General features: G+C 36.4%; 1 protein-coding gene across 1 annotated transcript; it reads right to left on the minus strand.

Annotated features, from left to right (window-relative positions):
- psmg1 (proteasome (prosome, macropain) assembly chaperone 1) lies at positions 1–14,172 on the minus strand. The gene is made up of 7 exons (XM_055023507.1): positions 13,982–14,172; positions 10,035–10,138; positions 8,658–8,803; positions 7,227–7,289; positions 6,401–6,599; positions 1,753–1,883; positions 1–157 (listed from the first exon to the last, which is right to left on the minus strand). The coding sequence occupies exons 1-7, from the start codon at positions 14,098–14,100 to the stop codon at positions 80–82; spliced, it is 840 nt and encodes a 279-aa protein (XP_054879482.1). The 5' UTR covers positions 14,101–14,172; the 3' UTR covers positions 1–79.
- Between the last annotated feature and the right edge of the window lie 9,144 nt (positions 14,173–23,316).

Below are 23,316 nucleotides of genomic sequence, written 5' to 3' on the forward strand. Positions count from 1 at the left end.
TTCTGTTCAAGGAGTAACTTTATTTTAAAAGACAGTATTTTATTACATTTTGTTCAACTTAATCCCATAGTTCCTTGTATCAAATATAAAGGTTACTCTGAATTTCAGAGCTTCTGACAAACTTGCGGAGGACATCTGTGCTTTGGGATGAGTCCACCTGAGGAGAGAATTTCCGAAAATAATATTCAATAAAAAGATTTTATTTTTCCAAGAATTTCTTCCTCCAGGTAAAATGTCTCACTCAGACTAAAATCTCCTGTCAACAAAACACTTAAACCAGGATAAAATAAATTACTCTTGTAATATGAATTCCCTGAGAGTGCCAACGAAATTCTTGGAAATTTAGCAGCATATTCAAATTTAGTCTTTCCATTTCTCCTGTTCACAATTCATATATAAATCTTACAAGATAAGTACAAAAAAATACCTTCTATGGTTTTATCATCTTGATGTTGAGCAAATCATTAAATAACTCCATCCTGTCTTCAAAAATGTTTGACTATTTCATGACTTTTTGGGGGCATTTGGACCAACTAAGTCAGCACCAATTCTAAATCTATTTCACTCTGACTTTTAAAATCTGGTCTGGATTACTCTACATTAAATACAGACTCTGCAACCTGTCAGGTCTTTATTTTATTTGAGATAATGCCTCAATAGTTGGAAGGTCTACAAAGCTTAAAAACCACAAATGGTCATAGATATTTTCTAACTTTGACTTATCATTTTGCTAAGTGAACATAAATGTCAACATTCGACATGAAGAGTAATTAATTTCTTTAAAAAACATTTTGTGAAGAATTTTTGTTTATCATCCTCAATCAATTTCAATGAAAAATCTTAAAAAAACAAAACTGGCAGTATTATCAGATGTTTTTTATTTTATTTTTTTTACTATTTTTGCCACTATTTGTTCCACAAGAGGATGAATAAATATCAGTAAGTTTGAAAATGTAATTGAATACAGTTACTGCAGGAATGTTTTACAAGAGCAGTATTTGTTTGCAGTGCCATACAGTTACCTTCATAAGATGTAATACATAATTTATTATCAGTTTTATTGTTATCACAATAGCACTACAAAATATAACAAGGCAATTCTAAGTCCATGTCACCCAGCTCTATTGGAAGACATAAAAAATAAAAAGTACAAACATGTCAAAAATTAGCCTGTTATATCGTTAGTAGGTAAAAAGAAAAGAAAATAACTATTGCCAAAAAGACTGCTTTTTAAAAATACAGTTAGATTTATTTTGCAGCACAGTGGTGCAGTTGTTACCACTGTTGCATGTTCTCTCCTGGTTAGGTCAATTGGCTAGGTGTGAGATTATTTTTCCTGTGTGACTGAGATGAACCCTCCCTCCTGCCCATTGACTGCAGATAAGGATAAGGGAGTGTAGATGATGGATGGGTATTTGGCAGCAGTTTTTGTTAGTCAAATGTAATGCTTTGACTTTGCTTTCCCCTTCAAGGGAATTGTAAAACACAATTTCTCATAAAAAAAAATAAAAAAAAAAGCTGAAAGGATTTCAACTTGGAAACTAGAGACTCTGCAACTGATAAGAAAAAGAAAGGAAAATGCTTTTGTGCTTTTGGCATGAGCTGCTCCTGTAATTATAAAACCTAATCCCATCAGCTGTCAGACGCTTGCAGCTACAGTCTCAGCTGGAGTGCAGCCAGATTGTCGTTATGCAGGACATGACGATACATCCACCTTCACTGACCTTTATTATAAACAGAACAGTGGCTCACCTGTATGGACCTGACAAGCTTGGTTAGCACCGGCTTGTACTTGTCCATGGTGATGGAGTCAGGACCGGTGACATCACTGTAACACTGGTAGACAACAGCAGCGATGCTGTGGATCTGGCAGTGGTTGAGGACTGATGAAACACCACAGAAAATAACAAAACAGGGTTAACTGATGGATAAAGGATGACACTGATGAAGAGGAAGCCGATTAGCAATGAAGACTTGGTCCCTTATGCCAATAAAAGCTCTTTTTGTTAGGATTAAATGTGTTTAGGTGTACTGGCGACATAATGCCCACATCAGGATGCAGGACTGTGCATCATCTGAGTGGAAAGAAGCCTAATGGCACCACATTTCATTCAGCGAACCATTTGTCCAAAGTGACTTTTTTCCCTCCACATACACACACCAAGAGCTGTGTGGGGCTTACTGCCTTGCTCAATGTTGCCTCAGCAGGCAGGAATGAGAATCAGAGCTGTCAAAAGTGTGAAAGTGAAACTGAAGTATTCCAGGTGTTGTGGAATCAGAAACACCTTTTATATTCTATTTAGAGACTTTATACTGGTCCATTACAACAAACAACGTTATACTCATATTAAATCATATCTATGGCTGAAACAATTAATCAGATTCATTGTAATAAATTGATTAAATAAGTAACTAATTTAGTAATCAATTAATTGCTAATCGGAATATACACTCACTAAAGGCCTTTTCCTGAAGCAACACAGAGCAGTAATTAAGCAAAAAGCAAAAAAATCAAGCAAAAATATAAACATTTTATTGCACCCCTAGAAAAAAAAGTTATTTAAATAAGGATTTCAATTGTTTGTTTATTTGCATTGTTTAGTGCATTTGCAATATGGGATAAAAAATGCTCAACTGGTTTAATAAAAAAATTTGCAAGATGTGCCATTTTAAAAATTTGATTAATAAAATTTCAAATCAATAACTAACTGTTAGTTGAAGCCCTGCTCATAGCTCTGACAGATTTAGATTAAAATATATTTTCCTTCTTGTGGACTCACTCCCATATTTCCGAGTCTTTTCTTCCTTTACCATTACACCACATCCCCCTACCACTCTGTGAGCTTTAGTATCTCAGCCCCTAAATTATCTATACATGTATAGATAATTTAGGAGCATTAATCAATACTAGTTAGTCCACCCAACTGGCCAAATGGATTATCCATATGCAGACTGCGCATTCCTGAAAATATAAAATCCTACAGAGCATCAGAGTCATCTGAAATTTGTCTTTGCACTCAGTTTAGCAGTTTTAAGAAGTAACCCTCGCAAATTACTGACCAGGATTTGGAAGTTTTCACTGGTATTTTGAGGATTTATATTTGGTGATTAGTTCCAATTCTTTGAGGTTGGAAGGCCTCTCCATCATCACACTAATCTTTAGTTCTTTCCACACATTCTCGGTTTCAATCAATCCAAACTGTAATTAAAATTTACAAAACATACTAAAAATTTCCTTTTGAACCCAAATGATCCAGGTTGGAAGTAAATATTTCTTCTAGGAGAAGCTGCACAGGTTACATTTCTTGTGGTCGTTACATATATTAAATATGGACAAACCTATTTCTTTCTCGATCCAAGAAACATTAATTAATTATAATAAACAATAACCACGTTTAGAAAAGTTTAATCTATTTTGGCAAAAGCATAATACCACAATGAAAAATGTAGAAAAACAAATTTACATTTTTATTCATTTGAGAAATTGAGGTAATTGTTTTTATTCAATCAAAATTTCTATGAAACAAATTAAATGCAAGCATTTTTTAGGTTATGCTTTACTTTTATTTTAAGTTGATCAGACTGTGAAAGAATACTTTTTTTACAGTTGACTTTCAGCGTTTGCAGGGCATAAATAGATACACAAGTTAATTCTTCTTAACCACTCTACAAAATGGGAAAGACAAGAGAACATACCTTTCAAAGTAAACTAGATCTTGTACTGATCTTCAAAAGAAACTAAACAGTAACAAGATATTAACTACTTATCTAAGCTTGACCATATTTACAGTCTGCAGTAAAGACGAGTTAAAAACCTCTGGAACTGTGTTCACTGCATGAAACTTAATAACTCATGGAGTCTTTAAGTCTCCATCGGCTACAGAAAGTGTTTGCCAACTCTGTTGGAGAAATATAAGAAAACAATGTTTTCATTCCTGTGAATCAGTTTGTGATCAGAATAACAAACACAAACTTTCTGCAAAGCCTTTGTTGCATTTATTTTAAAGTTTTTTGGTAAAAAAAAAAAGGATTCATTTGTCTTTCTAGCAAATCACTTATATCAAGTATCCAAATATTAAAGAATAAGAAAAAAACTGCATTTTTCTCTCCACATAAATCCTAAAAGGAATTAGGACATTATGCACACCAAGCAAGGCTTAGTGAAGAGGGCAGAGGGTGACAAAGAGACTGAGGCCCAGAGGTTCTCATATACTAATGTAATGGTTACAGTGGATGTAAGACACATAACCATTTAGATTTCTATACAAAATCTAGAGAAAAACAACAGATTTACCATGAAATTAAAACTGAGAATTAACTGAACAGATGGACCCCGAGAATGCTAATCCCAGCTTGATGCACAGACGTTAAGCAACTCGATTAATGACGAAGACATACTTGTTTTCCACCTCTCCATGTAAAAACTGAATAAGAAACAGCCAAAATAAAGAAACAAAGGAGGAAATACCTACAGAGATCCTCGAGTGATTCACTGTGAGCCAATCAATATGATGGAAAGCAATTTAAATACTTATTCTGCGTTTTCACTAACAAGTATGTTTTAACTGCAAATATAGAGTAAGACATTAAAATAATGAGCCTACAGTTCTAAGTATTAACTATACTAATTGGACACTGAATGCTGAAACTGTCTCATACACACATTTATTGATAACAGTGATCAATTATGAAATTAATTACCAGGAGTTACAATTACTCATAACACAAAACCCAGCATGAGGTTTACTTTGGAACCATTTAAAAGGTTGTTATAATCATGGGCTGCCAACTCATCGTGGTGGTGGGGTTTGAGTGTCCCAGTGATCCTAGGAGCTATGCTGTTAGGAGCTTCATGCCCTTGATAGGGTCACCAAAGGCAGGTTCTAGTTGAGGAACAGACAAAGTGCAGCCCAAAACCTCTCTATGATGAACACAACCATTGGAACAGTGTTCCCTCACCCAGACATGGATCACTGGGACCGACACTCTGGAGCCAGATCTGGAGGTGGAGCATGTTGGTGAGCGTCTGGTGGCCGAGCTTCAACCCATGGAGCCCGGCTGGGCACAGCCCCAAGATGAGACGTGGCTTCCCCTTCCCATGGGCTCACCAACTGCGGGAGGGGCCAAAGGGGTCGAGTGCAGTGTGGGATATGTGGTAGCTGAGGGCAGGAACCTTGGCTACAGAAGCTGGCTCTTAGAACGTAGAATGTTACCTCTCTTGAGAGGTTTATGGCTAAAAATAGTCAGTCTCGCCTCAATGCATAGTTCGGGTTCTGGAGCCAGTCTCCACAAAAGCGGTTGGATACTTCTTTCTCTGAAGTTGCCCCTGGTGAGAGGCAAGGAGTGGATATGCTTGTTGCCCCCATCTTGGTGCCTGTAGAATGGGATTCACCCCTGTGAACGAGAGGGTTGCCTCCCTTTGCATACAAGTGAAGGCACAGGTTTGCTTACACACCAAACAAAATTTCAGACTACCCACACTTTCTGGAGTCCCCCTCAGTATTGTACAACAAGGCAGTCTTATTCCCTTGTTCTGGTGGACCATGTTCCGTGACTTCAATACTTATGCGGACAATGACAATGAGACCTGGAGGGGTGTGGTTGGGAGGAATGGACTCCCTTATCTGAACTTAAGTGGTGTTGTTGTTGGACTTCTGTGCTCATCATGAATTGTCCATTATAAACACCATGTTTAGGCATGAGGTGTCCATATGGTCTCTGCATGGCCCTGGATCTCACGTAGATTTCCCTATCCCTACCATTCAAGAATCAAATTGCTCGTGAAAGATACTTCACGAACAATTCCAAGCAATTCCATACCTCCTCATTACTCTGAGCAGGTATGACTTGGCTTCCTCCAGTCATATAAGTAATGCTGGCATTGTTTTCTTTACAATGTTTCTTTCAAGTGACCAAGATTTTAGCACAATGCTTTGGTAAGCTAAATGTATGCATTGCACTTTGAGCTCACATCATGGCAAATAAACGGTTGTTCACACCTGGAGGACCATTAGGGGGCGTCTAAGGACCACCAGTGTCTGGGTACCACAGTTTGAGAAAGACTGCTACAGACTTATCCTAACCTGTTCAAGGGAGCATAATAGGTCACCTTTAAAGAACAGAAGCACACCTTTATGCATCATTTATCACTGCAAACTAGACACCAAAATCTCTTTAAAAGCCCAAAATAACAATTGACCTGGGACAAACTGAATTCAGGTTAAGTGAGCACCACTTTATGTGCAGAAAAAAAGCTATGACTGAGATGGATTGCTCTGCTAAATATGCCCAGCAGTATGACAGGCTTCTTGTGCTGCTCCTGTTCAGAGTCCTGTGCAGATTTTCTGTGGGACAAAGCAATGAGTGAGACTTGTTTGGATAGGAAAAACTCCAAACACACCTGCAGCTGGGAGGCCTGTAATGATGTTGGGCTGCTCCAGTGACTGGCAGACAGGCTGATCGCTGAATGCACTAGAGCGAAGCGACCGCAGGAAGGGAGCAGAGCTGCTGCACAGGTAATCTGCTGTCTTGTAATCAGCCACAGAGCTGTCAGACAGCACGGTCACGGTGAATCCTCTGGTCTGCAGACAGCCGAACACCTGGGAGAGAAAAAGACTAAGCTCCTGATTCTGCAGTAATTTATCTAATATGTCCAAAGAAATAAAGAGAGAGGCAAGTTTTTTTTTATGTAAGTTTCTAACCAAACAATAGCATCTGGCAACTGAAGCTGACATTTCTGAGACCAGCCGATGTTTTTCCAATTTGCAACCGTCTGGTTTTGAAAACGCATTATAGCTCCATTTTCCTCCGATCTGCTGACAGGAGTGAAATCTGTCATGATTCTCTGCTGCTGCAGGAACACAGGCCATTTTCTGCTTCTAAAACAGCTTACCAAAAACCATCCACTGAGAATCACTGAGTGGATCTCTGCTCTAGTTTGGTTTTAAAAAAATAAATCAAACAATAGACTTATAAATCTGACCATATTTGAATGTCATGAGACATTTTATCAAAAGGATAAAATGTCTCTGAATCTCAGATTTTCACTTTAAAGCTCCATAACTCTTCCTTAATGACACACTCTAAGAAAAGTGATTCTATTTAAGTCATCATGTTACCATGTGAGTATGGCCTTCTCTAGGAGAGCAAGTAAAAATGTTCCTTTTGTGGGTTACCAGAGTAGACTGTCAGTCTTGTCAGGGTGATTAAGCTGGAGAAAAATGTACCTTTTCTGTCCAATGGAAAAGCTGGTCCTCGGCAATGTGGCATGTTACGTGGCATATCAAAACCTAAATAAAAAACAAAAGGATTTTGTTCATCACTTTCCAATTACAGAGAGAAGACAAAACAAGGTAAGAGGCTATAAGTTGGAAGGAGTTATAACAAGGTGGCAGAAACAGGTGAGAGAAAACTGACTGGCTTTCATAGCGAAAACTGTCTGAAGAACTACATTATCCTGCTGCTCCAGGTTTAAAGGTTGCTTGACTTCAATGAGTCAGATAATCTAAAGGGAAACTGAACTAATTAAATATGTCTAAAGATACTCTACACTGACTGGCAGCCGAGAACAGGCTTTTCTGACTGATGCCAATATTCGCTTTTCTTTTAAGTTCAATCTGACTTTGGCCAGTATTTCAATTCTTTTCAACACAAACTAGTATGTGCAAACATTGTTGTAATCAAACAAAGAATAAATTGTGTAATTGAATTCTGGCCACACAGAAGAAAATCAGCTAGTGATCAAAATCTGACAGTTTTGATTTTGTCAGCCTGACTGAAAAATTCAAATATCTGATGCTTTTCTCATGTTCACAGCACAACCGCTACAAGTTTGTACTTAGAAAACAACAACAACCTTAAATGTGGAAGCTCTTACTGGCACTGCTACTTTCCGTAAGAAGTTACCAAAACTAGGGCTGCAACTAAAGATTATTTTCATAAAAAGATACAATCGATTATTCAGATAATTAATTCATTCAATAATTGATTATTCTGACATTTACAGAATAATAATAGAATAATCAATTGTTCAACAAATTATTCTTAATAATAATCAACAGAATAAATGGTTCTTCCATTGATTAATCATCAATCTATTTCCTTTCCTGCCAACAAAAGCAGCAGGACAGGTGTGAAATCTCTGACAGTGATTTCACTTTCTGTCCATCAGTGTCTTTGTCTTGGTTAAATTACAGGTTAGTAAATATGGAAAGACAGAATGTAAACACACACACCTCTAGATTTGACTCACTGCTTCCTTCCAACAGTTATTTTATGATAATTGAGGGAACAGACTCTGAATCAACAAATGGAGAGCACCACCACTTGTGAAAATGATTCTTTCATAATAACGAATGGATGAACAGATTTAAAAATGGATGGATGAACAGATGGATTGAACAGGCATGGATGGACAGACAGATAAATGTGCTTTACCACAGTCATATAGCACTGATAAACCCTTCAATTCCAAATGAGAGATTATTAGAGCAGAAACCTTGAAAGTGTCAAACTTATTGTGAGCTTTAAATAGAGACACTGAAATATGTCATAAAGCGTACAAAAAGGAGCAGCTTGTCACGGTGATGATGTGTTTCCTGGGGTGATAATCTACAGCAGATATTCTGAGGGGCTGTTTTTCTCGCTGTGTCACTTACTGCTGGCTCGTCCTTGTGTTTGTAGAAAACACATGCTGACCCTTCACCACTCGGCCCAGTTCTAGACCGGCTCCTCTCGTTCCACGCCACTGCACGCCCAACCTCATCCCAGTTTGCAGAGACAAGAATGTACGCTGACAGGAAGCCTGTGAAGACACATCCTCTCTGTATTCAACAACAGCTCACATCAGAGTGCTTCCCAGGCTTAAAGCATTTTCAGTCCTGTATTCTGATTTCTACACTTTATTTTTGGCCATTTTTAATCTTTCCATACATAAGTCAAAAAAGAAAACATGCACAAGGTAGAACAAACAAGACAACACAGTACAGAAATAGATAAACAATATTTAAATTCCTGTCAATGGCAAGAACACAAAGTGTAGACCAAAAAAAGTGAAAGTATAATCAGTACAAACTTACTATACCTTCACTTTGTTGTACATACATCATCATTAAAATCAATGCAGCAGAACCTTAAATATTTTTCTGAAACATATCTTCAAGGAATTCCAGCTAAGACAAATTCATAATCTTATTGTATCATTTAGCAATAACTTTCCAAAAAAATTTTGGAGTGAAAAGCACAGTTATAACTCTTTACAACAATTATTCTATACCTGAATCCCACTAACTGAAGTGTACAATAGTTTTTACTATTTGTCTAGCTTTTTAAATAAATTATTTTCTGTTCATTTAAAATGTATTCCTTTCATTTCAAACTGCTTTTGCATATACCTTGGAAGGAGTTTATTATAGGCTCTGTACATAGTAAACGCTACTCTACTGAATCATAAAATTTTAAAGTATGCGATGTAAGAAGTATTTTATTAGGTTGGTGAAAATAATCAGACACTGTTATAACTCGTATAGCTTTCTTCAGTAGCATGTAGACACGTTGTTTTTATACAAGTTTCCCTAGATCTCTGATGTGTGCACTAAGTGACAGTATAATATCAAGAATGATTTCCTATTTAGAAAATATTTTATTTTATACAATATAACAAAATATACTGTTATATTGTTGATGATATTGATGATGCTTTTACATCATCAATGACCTTCCAATGCAATTTATAGTGGAAAATCACATCACCCTCAAAATCTGATTTCAAACACTTGTTCTATTTCAACACTGCTTATTTTAAGTATGCCAATTTTTTATTTTCTTATGACTAAATATTACAAATTTTATTTTGCCATTATTTAGTGATAATCATCAATACATTTATTTTGATCAGCGACAGACTCCATTACACACAGATAATAAGATTGAGGTTCTTAGCTAAAACTAATCATTTACATTTCCAAACACGTTTATTGTTATTGTCTATGCAGTTTGATGTCTCGGGTGCTTTTCAACAGCTGGGTCTCACTTACTGGCAGCATTGGGTCCTACAGCCAGGATGAACCTGGAACACTGCAGCTTGTTCCCGGCTCTCAACAACTCTGAGATTTCAGGATTCCAGTGGAGATGAACAGTTCTGAGAAGAAAGACCTCAGATTTATTCCTTATGGGCCAAACATAATGCTAAAACAAGATAAGCAAGAAGAACATAGCTACATTACAAAGTATCCGTCATTGTTTAAGAGATTAAAATGTAATGCCTCATTTTCTGCCTCTGACTAGTCTGTTACTGTTTTGCAGAACGCAGCATTGTTGAATTAATTTGAATTATTCAAAGTGCTTCAGCTCAGCCCCTTCACACAACAGAAAAATGATAGGAAACACAATAGAAACATGTCACTCACTAGAGACACTCCAGCAGTAAAATGGCCCCTTAAATCACACTGTGAACAAATACAGTGATGCATAGACTTTTGTGCCGACCATTTTCATTTTCATCATCTTTATTTTTATCCTGCAAAAACGCATTAAAACTTATAATTACTGCTGACACCCTGACATCATCTATGACTTTTTGCAGGATAAACTCCTAACAATAACATATAATATGACTACAAATGATGATTTAAAAAAAATAATAATAATTGATTAATCTATAAACTATTGACAACTTATCAGACAAAGAATTTGGCACATTCTTCATATTTTTCATTTAAATTTCAAATTTTTTATTGAAAAAAATTTTTAATATATTAAAAGATATGCAAATTAATAATTAAATTCATTTTTTAAATAAGAAAAAAATTTTGTTGCCAAAATGCAGTAATTAACCAACAAGAGGTCATTGCTAATGAAACTGGTTGTTCACGGAATGCCATTTCCGGAGATAAAGGAAAGTTAAGTGGAAGGAAAAAAAACTGTGGTACAAACAGATGCAAAACACCTGTGACGATTGAATGAATTGTTTATGTCCACTAGATGGCAGTCACGAACATAGGTGATTGCATAAATGTAAAGAATAGGACAACAGAAGTAGAGAGTCATTAGTGACACACCTGTGTGAGCAAACGAGCCAGAGCTACTTTAATAAAAGTGTCTGAGAAGAGCACGTCTGATTTCTATCAAATAACGAATAGAACACCCACAAAAGTTGTTTTCCTCGGTTTTGTCTGCTTCCTGATCATCCATTTCTGTCAATGTGTGATAGATCCAATGCACACACTGTATAATTAATATTCTTAAATTAACTAGTAACAATATCAACAATTTTGTTGTATTCTGCAAAACTGAAAAGATAAAACACACTTCGCCTTGCAAAGAACTTTGACAAGAAGAGACAGAGTAAACTCTTATTCAATAGGAACATTATGGCCCCTATGTACTGCTTAATCAAAACGGCAAATATGACACGTGAAATGCAAATGATGAGCTAGAGAATTGGTAACAAAAGCTGCAGTACCAGCTGAGGACATGGGCACCAGCCAACTGTTGGGGACAAACAGCCCGTTGAACATCTCCTTTGATTTTGAATATGCAGCAAAGTAAATGGCTCTTGAAGGGGCAACACCAACGAGATTCGGCCCCAGTCCTCGGAAGAGAGAACTTGGTCCCTCTTTTTCAAGAATTGATCGGAGCACCTGCAGCAGCCCCGGTGTAACCGTTCCGGGTCGGATAACCCCGGCGCCGCTGAGAGTTCCCAGCTGGACCTGGAAAACTGGCCGCAGGGTGAGGCCAGACGACTAGCTTAACTTACATATTAAGCAGTACATAGTAAGCCCAACAGAATAAACCTTCACAGAGGCAAATGAGGTGATGAACAAAGAGATCTGGAATGACGTTCACAACTGACATTTTTCACACATTTTCACCGCCAGGGATGCTCTTACTTCCTGTAGTGTCACCCCATCAAGGGCCATAGTGTCATAGCCAGAGTGATGACAGAATGGAAGAAGTGTTTATTTTATTAGCTGTGAACCTACTAATAAAATAAACACATCTTTCCTTTTTCAGTATGAAAAAGTATAATTAAACCGAATTCAATTTAATTTAATAACAATTCAGATGTTAAGGCTCTTCATAATTTTGAAAGTAAGTTAAGAGCAACAAGCGGTATTGTCAGAATTGTTATTCTTCCAATTTCCTCTGCTGTTTGCTGTATGAGGGGATTAATAAATATCAATAAACTATATAACTAATTACAATTACTGTGTGCAGTTGAGTAATTAAAAATTTTGTTGATCCTGAAGAAGAGTGCAGTACTTATGATTGTGGGGCTATGACTGTGGTGACATGCAGTCAGATACCTAATAAAAATTGAAAACTGAAACCTGAAAGTGTAGAACAAAATTGAAATTGGTTTCCAACTGCAGCTTCCAATTTGGGAAATGGCTAAAAGGCAATTCCACCAAATTTTTCACTACCTTCAGTCTCTTTAATATGCTCTACAAAAAAAAACTACAACACCTAGAGTCTTCAACCCTAGACTAGATTATTCTGCTCTGCTAGTGCAATATTTTAAAAAGTTTGTGATTTGTGAAACCTTTATCTGATTTGTGAAACTTGAATATAGGGCAATTCCAGACAGTTTTTACATGTGGACCACATGAGAATTGAACTCCTCATTCTCTAAAATTTTTATTATTTTGTTATTATGTCCAGTTTTAGCTTTTTGTTTTCTCCCATAAATGCTAAAGGTAGTGAAAAAATTGCTAAAATGGCCCTTTACTGAGGTTTCAAAATCAAATAAAGGCTTCACAGATCACACACTAGGTTTTATATATTCTGCTATTAGAGCAGAATATTTTAGCCCAAGTTTGAAGAGTGTAATTGTTGTTTAAACTAGAGCTGCCGAAGGCCTTTATCGAAGTTCCACAAATCATATAAAAGTATCACAAGTCACAAACCTGGTTTTATATATTCTGCTACTAGTTGAGAATAATCAACTCAAGGTTTCAAAAGTCTATGAGTTGAAGTTTTAGTATTGGAGCAATTCTACTGTGGCGCAGATGCGACAAAAAGGGTCAGAAATCGCCCTTTATTTAAGTTTCACAAATCATATAAAAGTTTCACAAATCACAAACTTGGTTTAAAATATTTTGCTACTAGTTGACAATAGCACAAAGTTGCTAGTTCAGATTTGCAGAGTCTACTTTTATCTATTTTAACTATAATAGATAAAAGACGCTGAAGGCAGTGAAAATTTTGGTGGAATCATCTTTTCGCGATTTCCGGAAGCTGCAATCAGAAACCAACTTCAGCTTTGTGTGTGGAGGGGGTCGACAGGAAGCAAATCTCTGGAGTTATTTCCACTTGCGTGTAAAAAAGACTGGCAGATAGAATGTTTGTTACATTTTTCCCTGTTTTGTTGATATAATCTGAATAATAAGCTAAAAATAGCTTATTATTCAGATGATTGCTTTTACCTGGTATGAAATCCTCTTTCCTCCAGAACAAATTATTAGAGGCATAAATAAATTAAGAAAAAACTAAATAAATAAAATAAGATAAAATGAAATAAAATATCAAACATATGACTGGATGGAAAAGACAATTTTTGTAAGTTTGTTTAATATTGTCCATCTTCTAAAAACCGGAGTGCCCAGAGACCACCCATGGGATTCCGACAAGAGGTCATTATTGCTGCAAGGCAACAGAGCTAAAAACTTTAAAAAGTAACCATGTCAAATAAAAGTGTTATTATGAATTGATAAAGTATATGGTTTCGTCGATGAGGGCTCGGTAAAGTGAACACCTACTGGAATCTAATGTATCATGTTAGCTGAAAGATGCTCACCAAGTCACTAAAGGCTTAAGTGTCAAGACGAACGTGTTATAAAGATGCACATGGAGTTCAAGTATATTTTCATCTTTAAAAATTATCCATTATTTTTTGTGTTCTAAACCGGTCATGATGTCCCAATCTTTTCTGTTGTTTCAATATTTTCTGCCTTTCTCATGCTACACTGTTAGCCATTCTCACCTCTTCTCTTCCAATTCTCTGCGAATTTGTTCGTCTTCTTCGCTTTCTTCAAGCTCCTCTTCGTCTTCCTCCACTGCCCGAGAATACACCGACAAAATCTCTCCGAAAAACGTGGCCATAATCCAAATGTTTCAGTCAGAGCAAAGCGAAAGTATAGCTACGACATGAAGAATCGTAAACTTCCCCCGGAAAGAGCCAGGCTCCTTCAAAATAAAGGCCTCAGCTCAACTTATCAATACTGCAAAACAAAGGTTCTGTCTCATGTGATTAAAGTTGATACCATGAACTCAAATTTAGGAAGAAAAAAGTAAGATTTACTTATTGTTATTGATGCACTGAACAGTTGTGGAAAATAACTGATCAAAATAAACTTAATTTGAAATAGCATGACGCTACAATTTAAATGAAACCAATATTGTTCATTTTATTACCTTAAAGGACTTAAAACCCAATATGTTGGGACAATTATTCCCCCTTAAGTACACAAAAACTTGTGAAAATGTGCGACCCCATAATCAGATTCCTTATGACTAAATTTGTCATAACTTAAATTCCTTTCCGATATTATTGCATTTACAGCTAATTTCCCATGAAACATGCTCGATTTTGAGAATAATTATCCATTATCTTACTGCAGGACAGTGATTCAGCATCTGACTCTTAATGGCAGAAGAAAATAGGCACATGGAGGGAAAAGGCACTTTAGTTGCAATAACTAGAACATTTCTGAAGAATCTTTCAGGATTCTGATGCTGAAAATTAGCATCTATGCATAAGGTTAGCTTAATGTAGTAGAGTATCATTATTATGTTGACTAACTTACACCATTCAACAATGAAGCCATCTATAAGAAAGGACAGAGCAGACTGAACTTCTTAAGGAAACTAAAGTTTGCAGCAAGCTCTTCTATAAATCTGTTGAGAATCATCTCGTCTGCCATCATCTGCAGGTAAAGAAGGCTGGTTCTGCTCTGGGCATGACTGTGGAACCTCTGGAGATGATGATGCAAAGAAAAAATTTTCATATGACTAAGAAAATTATGGACAACCCTCTTCACTTGATTATCTTGGGAAAGCAGAGCATCTCCAGTCAGAGGCTTCTTCAGACTCAGTGCAGTACAGACCACTGCAGAAGACCTTTCCTACCAACAGCCATCACCATCTTCAATAACTATTTGAATAATCTAAATTAATGAGTTACAACAACATTTAATTTCCCATTGGGATTAATAAAGTATTTTCTAATTGAATTAGAATTTGAGTTGAATTCAGTATACAAATATTAGTGTGTTAGCTAAAAATCAACCAAAAATATTAAGATTAGTTTAAATGCTATCAACAGCATTAAACTAACCTCCATCAATTTACACTGACTTACTTCATTCAGTAGGATAAACACAGCAAATAAATGCTAGTTGTTGATTTGTGCTTAATAAAACTGCTATAACTTAAACACTATTGCACGGTTAAGTGCACCAAGTGTGCACATCGTTTAGTATTGCACACTTAACCATGTGCAATAGTGGTAAAGTCATTGCAGTTTTATAAAACATAAGTCAACAACTAGCTCCTGTCTAAAGCATTAAGGTTTAGCCCTATTTTGTAGGGTATGTGTTTGTCTTATTTTGAAAGTCCCGTGTGGTTGTCAGTTTAGGGGGATCAACAAGTGTCACCAGTCATGTAGAATTTATTTCCTTTGGTTTCCTGCCAAGCCTGCAGAATATGTTCTGCCAAGATGTCTTAATAGTTCTGAGCTGCCCAGCTCAGTGTTCTTTGGTATTGGAACTAATCCCCTCTGCAAACTGACGTGAGAGTGAAACACAGAGGGGTAGAATTCTCTCTCTCTCAACCAGCCAATTTCACACTCACCACGCACCAACCCACACACACAGGCACGCACACGCCCACACACTCACACACACACACACACACACGCCCCCCCCCACACACACACACACATACAAAAGCAGTCTAAATAGCTCCTTCCTACTCACAAACAGCGAGAGTTATCAGAAAATTGTTCAAAGGGTGTGCCATTTGTCGACTTGTAATTCATATCTGTACCTCAATCACAGTGAAAGTACAGCCGAGAGAGAGATGGTGCCCACTTCCCTACAGATTTGGACAACATTCTATATCAAGCCAGAAGAACAATGTGAATGAATTTCATGTTACAAATTATTTTAGGTGAAAAACTGAAAATTATGAATCAGTCACTGTTTCCATTATAAATGTGCACAAAACATTGTCAATATTCAACTAAAAACAAAATTTTGCAATTGTGACATTTCCATGAAATAAGAAACAAAATAATAAATCACTAAAAAACTTGCTGCGCCATCATCCTCCAACTACTTTTTTTCGTCTGCTTCATCTATTTGGTTAGAGCCATTGGCAACATCCGGTTGTTGATCATGTGACTTTTTTTAAAAAAATCATTTAAACCCCATTAAGATCTAGATCTCATTTTCAAGAGGGAGCTGGGCAGAAGTCTGCAACACACAATAACCTAGTTACAAAATAAAACCAATTAACAATTAACAAGTATAAAACAATAAAACTTTTAACTTGTTGCTTGACTCTTGTTGCTTATCTTTAAGAACTGCTCAAAATATGTCCAATAAAATAATTTCTGACATCTTGAGTTCTGACTGAAGTTGATTCTAGGCTGTAGAAGAAACACACTGAATGCTTGCTTCCCTTTTTCAGTTCCAACACTTGGAACATGCAAAAGAATAAAGTTGTTAGAGCATAAAGAATGAGTACCAACAGATCTACATAAAAGAGAGCTTAAATATGCTGGGGTTAGGCCTAGTAGAGATTTGTATATGAAGATCATCAAATGATTGTTTCTCCGTACACTTAAAGGAGGCAATTCAGCTTTTGCATACAAATCCCAATGATGTGTAAACCGTCTACTACCAGTTATGAATCTTAAAGCACAATGATGCACAGTGTTCAATGTTTGAAGACATTTGGTCGAGGCATTCATATATATGACATCTCCATAATCAAATAGTGGCAGGAACGTCGCTGCTACCAATTTACTTCTAGCTTTGACAGAGAAACAGGATCCATTTCGATAATAAAACCCAATCTTCATTTTCAATGTTTGTAACAGATTTTCTATGTGATTTTTAAAAGAAAGTTCATCATCTAGAATAAAACCAAGATATTTATAATGACTGACAAACTCAATTTGTGCACCTACAGCAGAGGTAAGCAATAGGGGGATTTCTAGTGTTTTCTAAGGTGTGAGAAAACCATTGCCTGTCTTAGCCACATTCAAAACCAACTTCAGAGTTTGTAAGTGTGTTTGAACTATATTGAAGGCAGATTGCAAATCCTGTATTACCTGAGACAGAGATGACTTGCATGATGAAAAGTGTTTCCATGGCAGGTTTGTCAAATAGATCAATTTAGATACTGCCAAAACAACCAGCTCATCCTAGCAGCAAAACATTTTTGTGAAAAAGTTTTTTAGACATTGGCATAAAGCATATTTATTTTTGCACAAAGATATGGTCAATGGAGGCACATCTATAGTTTTATTTTACATCCACTATATTGTTGGTCGTCACATCTCAATGAAACATTAAAACAAATTTCAATGAAACATAGAAGTTTTGTGGTTGCACATGATTAAAAATGCTGTAGCAAAGTTTGAGTGCAGCTCCACCACTCCTGATGATCACTGAAGCAATCCACGAGAAATATGCCAGAACCGTTTAAGCTCACTGAATGATTCAAAGCTGTAGCTCTTAAATACGTATCATTAAACGAATCACACTGACCTGAACATAACGAGCAGCTGGAGTAAAATCCCCATTTCACTAATCGATATTAACCTGACAGGCAGCATGACTGTGCCTGGTCCTGTGGGGACATATATTTAACATCAAAAGTAAGAAGAAAAAAAAAAAGGAGAAATGCCAAAGGGTGCTGGCAGATCATCTTCAGCATGGCTGGCTGAAACATCAGCCAAGTCATGCTGTGGTAAATTGGCCTGGAGTTGAGTGGAGACAATCCATCTCTTCTATTGTGTTGTATAATTCATTTTCCCGTAAGTGGTTCCCTGGGAGATGAGGAGGAAAAAAAAAACAGAAATGTGATGATATCAGCACACTCATAAAAATTCTGACTGGACATTTTCATCAGAAAATGTCCAGTCTTGGTAATATGAATAAGAGAGCAGGGCAAAGCTTGGAGAGGGAACGTTAGGCATATAACCAGACTTGTACAATAATGCATCAGCAGAAGGTTTTCCTGTCACAAAATGGAGCAACATGCCAGCAGAAACCTTGGAGCTGCTATTAATATAATTGATGGTTGGAGAGAGGGCAGAAGGGATGTTCTGCAGCTTTACAGACACAGATGCCTTAAGGGCTCAAGGCAATAAGGGAGGAATGTCAAAGTAGGACAAACAGGGATGTCACTTCTTAATAGCCATTAAAACAGGGAATCAGGGACAATCTACCAGAGAACATAAACAGGCCGGTTTGTCCTCATCTTGTCTCAGCAGCAACACGGGCTAAGAAAGCTTCCTCGTTCCTATTTCTATCACGATCCGTGGTTGAGAAAGAGACAGACTAAGACACAAGGAGAGGAAGCAGACAGATTGTAAAATCCAAAATGTTCCTTTTTTTTAAGAAGACAAGCCACTTGAAGAGTGGCTTATCCTCATCTAGAATGCAGACAATGGCTTAATTCCAGATGAAAACAAACCTACAAAAATCCATGGTAGAACAGCCGAAAATACAAAGACCAAAAACTTTTTTTAAAAATCAAAGAAAGAAAACCAACAATGAGTAAACACAAGGGGAAACAGAAAGCTTCAGGAGAAGACATGAGAACATGGCAAACAGTGGGAGAGAATGAGAAGCTTAAGTACTGGGAAACTGAGCACTAGACAAAGACCAGGGCTGATGAGATAATTGATTACAGGTGTGGGGATTAGGCTCAGGGGTGGAGAGACTGTGGGGCAGGGAGCTGGGAAGTACACAAGAGAACACAAAGGAGTTGGAAATAATTGAAACACTGCTAAAGAAAATGTAATAAATTAGAAAGAGACAAAGACATGAGGGCAAACTATAGAACAAAACAGAAACAAGGCTGGTCTAATAATAATAAAGAGAACTCAGGAACACAGAGACTAAAATAACCAAGAGGACTAAACAAAGGAATAAACTTAAGTTGATAACATTACAAGGGAGCTAAAATATAGAAACACAAGAATGAGAGAGATTTAACAAATAATCTTTCTCATTCAATAAAAAAATATTTATAAATAGTCAAGAGCAAAACAAAGAGTGAACTAAAACATAACATAAATAAACAGAGAAATGGCAAAAACATAGAACACAAAACCAAACCTAAAAACCCAGTCAGAACACGCATAATTGTGGAATACATTGGCTCTCATGGAGAACATCACCAATGGAAGGATTCAGAGGGAGTGTGTGTTCATATTGATCTGCTGAGAAAAGTTGATGATGGTTTATTAGATTGCCCAGACTCATCATCCTGGATGATCTATGCAGAAGAAGGAGCTGTGCATTAATGGTGCAGCTGGAGCTGCTGACAGGTCAGATGGTCATCCTCCAGTTGAGCCATGCCAGCTTTGTGAATGCACCTTCATGGACAGAAACATCTCAATTCCGCAAATGTGAAACGTATGCATCTTCTATTCCCCACTCACTACAAAGGACTCTCTGACACACTGTCTTTCTTTAAATTCCAGCTGATTTAAACAAGCATTTCCTCTTGGATTTCTTTATTTTATTTTATTTTGGCACTTTTCTAAATTTATCCATAGTCCAATTTCTACTGTGAAAGTTACACACTCTTTTATACAAGAGGCCTCAGGAGCCTCATGTATAAAAGAGGTTTTCACATCATTTTCTTTCGTGTGTGTGTGTTATGTTATTGTCTAAGGACAAATGCAGTTCAGTTCCATTGTTTATGTTTAAACAATAAAAATAGTAAAATCTTAAAAAAAACAACCCACTGGGTTAAATGCTTCTTGGTCTAAAAAAACACTGAATATAGTTAGATTTCAGTGTATTTAGGTGAGTTTCGGCTCTTTCTAGTTTGTTAAGGTCCACAGAAAAAGCTGCGTATTTTAACAGCAGGTCAAGAATTTGCGTACATTTATGTGAACTTTCACGTCACGCTCATTTTTATTCATGCACGCTTTATACATGACGCCCCTGGTCATTGTTTATTGTGCAGCAGCAGGACTAATCCTGCTAATAAAAGTTCTTCAGGTTGTTCATTTCTGCTTCTGAGTCCTTCATCTGAGCGCTAGCAGGGATGTTTGTCAAAATGTAAATGTTAAATTATTGCACTATATCCGCCAGTCAGTGTCAAAATAGGTAGAACAAGTTGAAGAATTTTCTAGAAAAGGGAATCTTTTTCTTTATGCCACACAAGGACATGGCAGGGAAAACCAGCCTATGTGACTATACATTTTTACAAAGCACCATAATTTCTTGTCACAATCAATCATGGAACAGCTATAGATATTTTATTGAAAAGCTGTTGGACAGAATTAAATAATGGGGAAAGAATCTGTAATGGCTCATCAATGATTCTACTGTCAAATATATGCATCCTATAAATAATGTTTAAAACTGCACAAGTTTCATGATCTACTGCCAAAATTGATATGCAATGATGTTATAGATGAACTTAAAAAGTTTGTTCACAATCTTGGCTAAGAGAAAAATTAAAGACGTGGTTTAACACTCAGAGTTAGTATTATCTTTATAATTTTTAGTATGTTAACTGAATGTGTGAGGATGGGCATGTACTGAGGATCTGCAAGAATATTTATAGAAATATGGAGCTTGCAAGGTTATTTATGAATTTGTAGGCATGAATGAAAATGTATCTTTACTTTATTTTGATTTATAAATTACATGTACATTAAAGCATGAATGTTCAACCACAGCATGGAGTTGCAAATTAGCTAATTGTGCAGCAAATTAATTATAGACTTGTTGTGTCCTGTGTTTGTGCACATTGTCCTTTTCAAACAAATGAGTAAAATCTACCTAAAAAATGCAATTTAATGTAGTGTGCCTCTACTTTTGAATTATTCTTGATGCTTTGTATTTGCATATTTTTTTATTTGTACACAATTTCAAGACTTCTTTTGTTTGATGATTCAAATTAGCCCTTTAAGGGTCTCCCTGCACTCTGTTCCCTTTTAAATATTTTCTTTGATAAATAAAATAAACAAATATATCATATAAGGGTTTTTTTAAGTACTTTTTGAAATCAAACATGTTGAAAGGGCTGAGATGAAAGACATCTGCAAAGAGGTAACTGATCAAGGTCTCAAAGTAGCTATACAAAAATATTATATTATACTAAAACCTGAAATGATGACTCTTCGGTGTCAGATGGAGTTAGGGGCAGTTTGAAAAAGAAAGGTGATTTAGTGTTCTTAGATACAGTCTATTATAGGGGGAAGGACTCAGTGACTGCTTTATACCTTCACCTCCATAAAACTCACATCTAAAAGAATACACATTTTTAACTTTGCAAACTGTCAAAAATATGCTACAAAATACATGGGAAATTAATTTTGTAAGTTTTACTGCAGCCGTTTATGAAAATTTTATTTTCAGCAATAACTCATGGAGACAAATCAGCAGCTTTTACCTGAATTGTAATGGTCATAAAATTATAAATGACCTTTCCTGGCTTTAGCATCCTTTCATTTGAGGATCATTAGTCCATAAAAATATTTTCACCCACTGTGAGAAAAAAATGCTTTGAATATTTGTGTATCTCCCCAGGGGAGGCAGATAATTAGTGCAGTTAGATTGGGTTTTGTTACAAAGTAGCTTTTTGATTCTCACATGGAGAATGTGACCCATCAACCACAGGAATAATGATTCCCACTAACCATCCACGACGGAAAAGCCAATTATTAATCTAGTTTGAACTGAAGTTGGTAATGTTTTATAGTGATAATTCACAACACATATCATCTTTTAAGGCAAGTAGATAGAACACACATATGCAGTTATGCAGAGTCCAGCTCATGAAAACATAATATGAACAACATAATTAAAATTCAATAATATATAATGCAATACAGTCAAGTTCAGTTGATGATTCGGTCCTAGTTGGTTTAATGTTATCTGTTTAAGGACGTGCAGCCATAGCATCATCTCTGACTTTGCAGTAATTTTCAGAGTTGGAGGCAACAGCGATCCAATAGAAATACACCTCTCTTGATATTGTTGAATACCACCTCATCACAGTGCAACAACTTTTATCAAAACACAAGAGATTTTTCAAAATGTATTTATTTCTATGATTTCATGTTGCGCAATTTTATGGTGAATGGAAATGCAGCTACTGACATGACAGAGTGACAGTTTTAATAAATATGGAAAAACAATTTTTGTAAAGGTAGCTTTAAAAGAGAAATTGAAACAGTGTTGCATTAAGACTGAATGGGACTCTGCTGAAATGCACATTACTAGTTCTGAATCTGACTGAATAATTGGAATGTTTTACACAGAAAATATGCTTGTGTGGAGCACTAACTGAAAATCATGAGTGGAACAAGATTGCCAGAAAAAAACTGAAAATATAATGTTAACGAACACTGCTGTAGAGTGAGAAATGCAACCTCCCATGTCCACTAACCAAATTGGGACCTATTGAATTGTAAACCTCTGCTCCTTGACATAGCCTCCAGAGAATCTAAACAACCTAGTGTAAAAAGCTGCGACAAGACCTCTGATTTTTATATTTCTCACAAGGAACTTTGAGGCTTTTCTGCACATTCATGCCCACGCAGAAAGAAAAAGCTCAAACACCCCTTCCATCAGACCGCCTTGCATGTAGGAGTTAGTTAAATTGTTCTCAGTTATCTGTGGATTGTAGGAGGAAAATGCCTTGAGAAATCCCACGCAGACACACAGAGAACATGCGAATCCCACAAAGATGAGATCAGTTGCTTAGGAACAGAACTGTTCATTGGCTGTGGGTGAGATTACGTTGGAGCAAGGTGTGAGCTTTTATTCACATAAAGACATGCTATGCTCGTGGAACCTGGGGGTGAGTGGGAAAGGTGAAGCAGCCACCAGATAAGGGGTAATAAAGGGATTTTATTATAAAAATAAACAGTACATTGATTAACATCACATTGGAAACTGAACCTTTAATCTAAAGTTGTCATCCTGAAAAATAGTTTCATTGAATTTAATCGAGGCTGATTATTGTGTTATGTAACAAACAGATGTGTTTACAGTTGCTGGCAGTCATAATAGGCAGGGATGTGTTGTTTAAAACGGGGAACTGGAACTGCAGATG

The sequence above is a fragment of the Poeciliopsis prolifica genome, unplaced genomic scaffold (genome assembly GCF_027474105.1).
Source record: "Poeciliopsis prolifica strain line A6 unplaced genomic scaffold, Auburn_PproV2 SCAFFOLD101, whole genome shotgun sequence".
NCBI lineage: Eukaryota > Metazoa > Chordata > Actinopteri > Cyprinodontiformes > Poeciliidae > Poeciliopsis > Poeciliopsis prolifica.